The following is an 8,109-nucleotide window of genomic DNA, read 5'->3' as shown; positions in this document are numbered from 1 at the left end:
TTACATAGAAGATCATGGTATCAGACATGACATCAAGATTCAAGTTTAATTTTCTGGACAAACTTGTGTTTGTGAGGCTTTTGTTTTTGTTTTTCTTTAAAAATAAATGTACAGTGAAACCACAAGCAGAGGCTTGTCAGTGCTGAAATTTGACTGAACTTCCCTCCCTCCCCCCAAAGGGTCCAGCATCAGTTTTCAGTCCCTGACAAAAACTGTCAAATCACACAAACTAGGCCAGCTGGCCAGTGTTAGTTTAGTGCATATGGGTACTACAACTTGAAGCAATAGCTTTTTCTTGAGAAAAAAGTGATTTCTATAAATTGTCCCCAACTGCTCCACACAGCAAAACTAGTAGTATGGTAGCTTAAGAAGGATTCCACTTAAAATGCATACAACTTGATATAAATCTTATTAGCCTCATTTTAGAATACAAGTAGATATGAATGGATGAATCATCACTTGCTTTTAAAGCAAGGTATGGTAAGGAATCCAGAAATTCATCAGCCAGGAATATAACAAAACAGTATTTTTGAGCTCACACTGATGGTTATTTCCCTTTCAGTGAATTATTTTAAATATATTTGAAAGACCCATTTGGGTTCTTGTAGCACAGTGAGAATGGAATAGTAAATACAGGTGAAGCCAAAGTTAGTATCTTAAAAGACATGGTGACTTAATGTACCAATTAAACTCACTTAGGAGTGAACAGGAAACAGCCTGTTGTGTCTAACAGAAATCAGTGATTTAAAAATAAAAGATTATTATTTCATTTGTATATAAGAATTTTATAAATGACTTCCACTTGTTAATGGTAGTGATGCATGTAAAAAAAAATCCCCCACAGACCTTAAAATCTTAATATGTTTATGTATCTATATAGCTAGATATTGGTTCTCATATCTTCAGGGTTATTCATATGTGCATTTTAAAACTGAGTTGGTAGACATAACAGTACTTGTAGTATATTTAAGGCAGTTTGATGAATAGAGTGTTTTTGTTTCTTGCATATTAAAAAAAACCAAATCATTATGCTATAATCTGACACACCAGGACCATATAGTACATCTTAAGGGGAGGAAAGTATTGGTACCAAAAAGCAGGCATTAACACCAGAATTTAGGAAATAATTAGGTCATTTTCTTGGTGCCAGTGATTTGGCCTTGCTTAATAAGAGCAAATGTCTATTGCACCTGGGGTCTGGAGACCAAAAGAACTATTTTCTCTTGTGGTTCAAGAAGGAAAGAAAGTGTCATTTTTTATTTTTAACCTGTCTCTTAGCAAGAAAGATTAATACATTACATGCTGTTACTCTAATGCATTGGAATTGTGGGTTTTCTTTTGTTGTTGAACAGGGTTGAGGGGACGGGCTTGCCTTGTTTTCTCCAGTTTAATTAGCTTTCTTAATGAACCACTAAGTTCCCTGTCACCTATTTTTCTTTAGACTACTAAGACCTAGACCAGGAAGTTTGTAATCTTCCAGTCTGTCTACTGATTGCTTTTTTGCAGAATGACTATGATCTGACACAGTGCTACAGAAGACTTCACCAGGGAAAACTGTGCTTGGCCTTTCAACCTGATAGTTTTTTTCATCTTGGCACAGTAAAGCTACTTCTTCATCTTTCAGTGGAAAAGCCCGTCGTTCCCACCACACTGACTGAAAAGCAAAGGGAAAAAATATGATTTTCAGTTGAGTTATAACTGATTATGTTTAAAGTCTTATGTTGAGTTTTACAGAATTATTACATTCTTTTAATAAAAGGAAGATTAAGGATTACTAATCCACGTAAGTTTTTACTAATCCTTGAAAAATACATCACAAAGCAAGGAAATGGAAGTCAGTGTGCATGTTCCCTATTATTCACACTAAGTCAAGGCTGCCTAAGTAACACTAACTACAAGTCTTGGATCTTTTCTTCTGGAGAGTGGGCACTGCAGGTTGTACTTCCATAGAGCACATAGTGATGATGGAGGTGGGGGTGGGGATGGGAGATGAATAGAAGGTGCTTCTTGAAGGTTAAAGCTACTTGGCTATCCCCTTGCCTGATCAAACCTATACTCCTAGGTTCCCCCATTCTCGTAGAGTAACTGGAGCCCACCTATTAACAGGCTTCTCTCTACTGCCACTGCACACATCACTGACCCTGCCCCCCACAACCAAACAACTTATTTTGCACCAAATGTAAAAGTTTGTATAGTTAAGACTTGAGCAGAAGAAACTGCACCTTCTTCGGGGGTACAGATCAGTCCTCTAAGACTCAAATTTACTACATGCTATGCACTAGTGGGTATAATTATCCTTTCTATGTGGCATATTTTATTAACCACTTCATTTCTGCCTCTTGGAATTCTTTTTCCTCTATTTAAGTACTTACATTTTTTCAAGAAATTCTATTCTCCCTGATAACCTGGTTGCCTGGAAGATGATCCTCTAATCCTTTCAACTCCTCTTGAGGGGAGACCAAACTGAATTTTGTACCTGTGTTATTTGGCATTGGAAGAATCACAGCCTTAGCATAGTCTACAGGCCACCGGAATATTCTCCTTAGTCACTGTGCTTGCTGAAACGGGTCTAAGAATTTTGAAGCCCTTTCTAAATTTTTAAAAAGATAATATCCACAAAGTTCCTGCTTCATTAACTTTCATAATGAATCACCTATTTTCTTTTAGACCTGTGAGTCGTAGACTAGGAGGCTTGTAAACTTCCACTATGTCTACTGATCGCTTTTTTGATGCTAATAACATTTCACGTACAAAGATCAAGTTTTAGAAAGGTTAATTTGCAATTGCTAAGGAGAAGCAGCATGGTTATGGTGGATAAGAGAGCTAACTTTGGAACCTGACAGAAGCTGTGTGACCCTAGACAAGTCACTTAAATACTTTAGGCAACACTGCAACACTAGAAGCTGCCTAACTTCAGTGGTAGAGAGGTTCCTCATGCAGGAGTTCTCTGTCCTAAAGAGAACAGGTGAAGTTCCTACTCTTCAGGTTACCCAGGTAATCAGCAGCAGAACCAAATAGTGGACCAAGATCTTATGACTCCTACTTAACACCAATCATTAAGGTAGAACAACAGTTTCCAAGATAACTGCCTTCTGCAAATACATGTAAAAAGTATGGGAAAGTGTGCATTACATAACCTTTTGCTAGGAATGTGTTCCCTACCTTGGCTTCTTGATCTTTGTCTAAGAAAGGTGAGGCATCAACACACAGGCTGTGCATTTCAGCAGGAAACTCTAGGAAGGCTTCAGAAGCACAGTTCTCAACAGTGCAAACATCACTGTGGTTTTCTTTTAATGCTGAGTCTTGTCCTTGCTGCCCTTCAGCATATTTGCCATAAGATCTAACAGGAAAATCAAAATCATTATTAATAATATGATTTGTAGCTTATTCCCTTGACTTACATAAAGCAAAAAAATTGGGTCCAGAGTTTAATAAGACAAGGGATCTCATAAGTGATTTAATATGACTAGACAAAGTATAGCCTTCCATAAAGATCAATTTGATTAATACAGTAGAGAGTTATCAAGCTGATACTAGATGTAGGCAACTGTGCAAAGAAGATAAATGGTGGGGGCAAGGGGGGCGCTATTCAAATCACTTCCTTTTACTGTTAGAAATGGCACATCTCAAGGTGACTCCATTACACTGATCTCACTGCCTCTGTGGGACACAAAAATTGGCCAATATCATTGGGATAAGGCCTTTTTACACCTGTTTTCCTAACAAAATTACAGAACCTCAGAGGCTATCTAGTCGATCACATACCTGTATAGAAAGGTTTCAACATCCCAAATAAATTGTCATCTAGTTTTTTCTTGGAAATTGCTGATGGAGAGCCCACTACCCTCTGCGGCATTGCAGACCACCTCTGGCTATCTCCATCACTAGAAAGCATTTTCCTACAACAAACTTAAGTCCTCTCTGCTCCTATTTCTGATTAGAGTCAAAGAGAACTAAATTCACTTGACATTCCTTTCAATACTTAAATCAGCTATCATTTCCCCCAAGCCTTATTTTCTCTAGAATAATAATAGCTAGGATTTATATAGTGCCTGAAAGGTTTGGAAAATGCTTTACAAATGTGTTATTTGATCCTCACAACAACCCTGAGTGGTAGGTGTTACTACAATTTTACAAATAAGGAAACTGAAGCAGGTAAAGGTTAAGTGACTCGCCCACAGTCATACAACTAATAAGTGTCTGAGGCTGGATTTGAATTCAAGTCTTCTTGACACCAGGTCTAGCACTACATCACCTAGCTGACTAGGTGGCTAAACATTGCCATTTTCCTCTAACAACCTTCAAATGTGTTCAGTGCCCTTCCTAAAATGTGCCTGGAACTGAACACAATACTTTAGATATACTCATTGCCTAAATATATAGTCTTTAATAATCAGTAACAAATATGCTTTTTCCTTAAATTTTCCTAAACTTAATCAAAGTGCTTAAAATTATACTGTGAGACTCTTTTTTTAAAATGGCAATTACCTGACCCCTATTGCCTGGCTCTGTGTTCCAATGGTATTCTGTGATGGTTGCAACGACACCCATGAAGGGCTCAATTCATATCTTCCCCTACACCTCTGTAGGGATAGATCTCTAGGCTGTGGAGAAAGATGTGAATTGAGCCTTGTACATGCTAGGACATCTCTTGGAGTGAGAGTTCTACAGCAAGGCTGAACATCTTGAGACCTAAACAAAGGAATATGTTTTTAGAATGCTAATCATATTAACAGATGCCACTAAGACTAAATAAAAGTGACTGATTTCATATCATACATAATGAACTAGGAATTCTCTTGCTTTTTATACCTTGACTATGTTAAAATAATCATCTTTACCAAATATGTACCTTTTTGTAGTATCTGAAATATAAAATTAATTTTTATACAAATTTCATATACTAATGTCCATTTGAGTTTTAATTGAAAGCATTGTCTTTCTCTATTATGCCAGTTCATTGTTAAAGATATATTCTTAAAAACACATCTGATGCAACAATAATATTCACATAAGTTATCAAACTCATGCTTTAAAAAAGTCCATTAATAGTTATTTGAAAGAACCTATTTTTTGGAGTCAAAATGGTGAAGCAGGGTTTCACCTAAGCTCTCTCAAATTCCCCTCCAGACAACTTTAAACTAATGCCTCAAAATGACTTCTGGAGCAGAATGGGGTGAAAAAAATTTTCCAGCCCAAGACAATTTAGAAGATGGGTAGGAAAGATCTGTCACACCAGAGTGTGAGTTGAGCACAGTCCAGTGCATAGCAGCAGGCCTCAGGGACACCTGAATGAATCAGCAGCAGCAGCTTCTAGAACTCTCAGCCCACAGAGGGTAAAGAGGTTGGACAACTGGAGATTGCAGGGGTCCCTTTGCTGGGATGGGGTACAAGACTCTGTTGCATTGCTCATACATGGATCTGGGTCATAGTCCCAAAGCGAGGAGGAACAGTAGCACATGTAAGCTTGAAGCCACAGGGAAGTAGGGACCCTGGCTTCCAGGGTAGAAAAGAGTACTTGTGGTCACTCACAGACTGGAGCATAAGTTAGGAGAACAGTAAACACACCTTTCCTTAGATCATGCCACCTTGGAAGAACTGAAAACTTACAGATTTCCAGAACCAGTGTTGAAAATAGCTGTACAAAATCCCTGAAGCTTGGAACGGTGCCCTCTCCATCCCAGAGAAGCCCAACTTTAACATAAAGTTAAAAGTCAAGAAATAGGCTGGAAAAATGAGGAAACAACAACAACAAAGAAACTGACATGGAAAGTTATTATGGTGATAGGGAAGATCAAACTGCAAACTCAGAAGAAGACAACAAAGTCAAAACTGCTACATCTGCAGCCACAAAAGGAAATGTCTCAGGCCTAAAAAGAATTTCTGGAAGAGCTCAAAAAGGATTTTAAAAATCAAATAAGAACGGTGGGGGGGGGGGGGGGGGGAATGAGAAAAGAAATAGGAGTGATACAAGAAAATCATGGAAAAAAAAAGTCAACAGGTTGGTAAAAGAGGCACAAAAATACTGAAGAAAATAAAACCTTAAAAAACAGAATAGGCCAAATGGTTAAAAAAAAAAGGCACAAAAATCCACCAAAAAGAGCTCCTTAAAAAGCCAAACTGGCCACATGGAAAAAGATATACAAAAATTCAATGATGAAAAGAATTCCTTAAAAAATAGAATTGGTCAAATGGAAAAGAGGTACAAAAGCTCACTGAAAAAAATAACTCCTTAAAAATTAGAACTATAAAATTGGAAGCTAATGATGCCATCAGACATCAAGAAAGAATAAAGCATTGTTTTATTGAATGAAAAATAGAAGAAAAAAAAAGAAAATTTGAGATATCCCATTGAAAAAAACAACTGACCTGGAAAACAGATTAAAGAGAAATAATTTAAGAATTATTGGACTACCTGAAAGCCAAGACTAAAAAAAAAGGAGCCTATGCATCATGTTTCAATAAATTATTAAGGAAAATTGCCCCAATATTCTAGAACCTGAGGTTAAAATAGAAATTGGAAGAATCTCCTGATCACTTCCTGAAAGAGACCCCCAAATGAACACCCCAAAAAATATAGCCAAATTCCAGGGCTCTCAGGTCAAGAGACAAAACACTGCAAGCGGCTAGAAAGAAACACTTCAAATATCATGGAGCCACAGTCACGATAACAAAAAATTTAGCAGCTTCTACATTAAAGGATTGGAGGGCTTGGAATATGATATTCCAGAAGGCAAAGGAGTCGGTGTTACAACCAAGAATCACCTATCCAGGGGGCAGCTAGGTGGCGCAGTGAGTAGAGCACCGGCCCTGGAGTCAGGAGGACCTGAGTTCAAATTCGGCCTCAGACACTTGACACACTTACAAGATGTGTGACCTTGGGCAAGTCACTTAATCCCAATGCGCTGCCTTCCCCCCTCCAAAAAAAAAAAAAGTCAGCTATCCAGCAAAATCATTAAAATACCAGAACTGAATCAAAATTTTGACTTTCAAATATAAGACTCAAGAGAAGCATAAAAAGGTAAACAGAAAAGGGAAATCATAAAAGATTCAATAAAGTTAAACTGTTTACATTCCTACATGGGAAGATGATACATGTAACTCCTAAGAACCTTATCATTATTAGGGCAGTTAGAAGGAGTATGCATAGACAAAGGGCATAGGTGCGGGTTGACTATGATGAGATGATATCCCTCCACCCAAAAAAAAAATTTATGGGGTGAGAAAGAGGAATGCACTGGGAGAAGAGTGAAGGGAGAGATAGAATAGGGTAAATTATCTCATATAGAAGAAGCATGAAAGAGCTTTTAGAGTGAAGGGGAAGATAGGGGATATAGAGGGGAGTACTTGAACATTACTCTCAATGGAATTGGCTCAAAGAGAGAACAACATATTCAGTTGGGTATAGAAATTTACCTTACCTACAGGAAAGTAGGGGAAAAGAGAATAAGGGAGGGGGGGAGAGGAAGGACTGATAGAAGGGAGGGCAGATTGGGGGTGGTGGTAGTCAGAAGCAAAACACTCTTGAGCATGGACAGGGTAAAAGGAGAGAGAGAAGGATAAATGAGGGAAAACAGGATAGAGGGAAATATATGGTAATCATAACTGAAAAAAAAATTTACAGCAAGTTTATCTGATAAAGGCCTCATTCCTCAAATATATGGAGAACTGAGTCAAATTTATAAGAATACAAATCCTTCTTGAATTGATAAATGGTCGAAGCAGGCAGTTTTCAGACAAAGTATTCAAAGCTATCTATAGTCATATGAAAAAATGCTCTAAATCACTACTGATTAGAGAAATGTGAATTAAAATAATTCTGAGGTACCACCCCCCACTCCTATCAGATTGGCCAATAGGACAGGAAAGGAAAATAGATTTGGGAGAACTGAGACACTAAAACTATTAGTGGAGTTGTGAACTCCATTCTGGAGAGCAATTTGGAACTATACCCAAAGGGCTATAAAACCAGATATACCCTTTGACCCAGCAATACCCACTACTAGGTCTAGATCCCAAAGAGGTTAAAAAAAAAAGGAAAAGGAGCTATATGTACAAAAATATTTATAGCTGCTCTTTTTGTGGTAGCAAAGAATTGGAAATTGAGGG

At 37.7% G+C, this 8,109-nt stretch overlaps 1 protein-coding gene across 3 annotated transcripts in view; it reads right to left on the bottom strand.

Annotated features, from left to right (window-relative positions):
• Positions 1-17: 17 nt before the first annotated feature.
• The window catches only part of KANSL1L (KAT8 regulatory NSL complex subunit 1 like), a 159,459-nt gene continuing 151,367 nt past the window's right edge, over positions 18-8,109 (bottom strand). For 2 of the 3 annotated variants that reach the window (XM_036753198.1, XM_036753197.1), the window contains 2 exons: positions 3,163-3,340; positions 18-1,654 (listed from right to left, as the gene is read on the bottom strand). In XM_036753198.1, the coding sequence (XP_036609093.1) occupies positions 1,424-1,654; positions 3,163-3,340 (409 nt within the window). In that variant the 3' untranslated portion in view covers positions 18-1,423. Of the gene's footprint in view, positions 1,655-3,162; positions 3,341-4,488; positions 4,693-8,109 lie in introns of all 3 variants that reach the window. The other variant, XM_036753199.1, reaches the window with a different exon arrangement.

The sequence above is a fragment of the Trichosurus vulpecula genome, chromosome 4 (assembly GCF_011100635.1).
Source record: "Trichosurus vulpecula isolate mTriVul1 chromosome 4, mTriVul1.pri, whole genome shotgun sequence".
Taxonomy (NCBI): domain Eukaryota; kingdom Metazoa; phylum Chordata; class Mammalia; order Diprotodontia; family Phalangeridae; genus Trichosurus; species Trichosurus vulpecula.
Note: the sequence above shows the minus strand (reverse complement) of the source record. Positions and strands in the feature narration are given on the sequence as shown.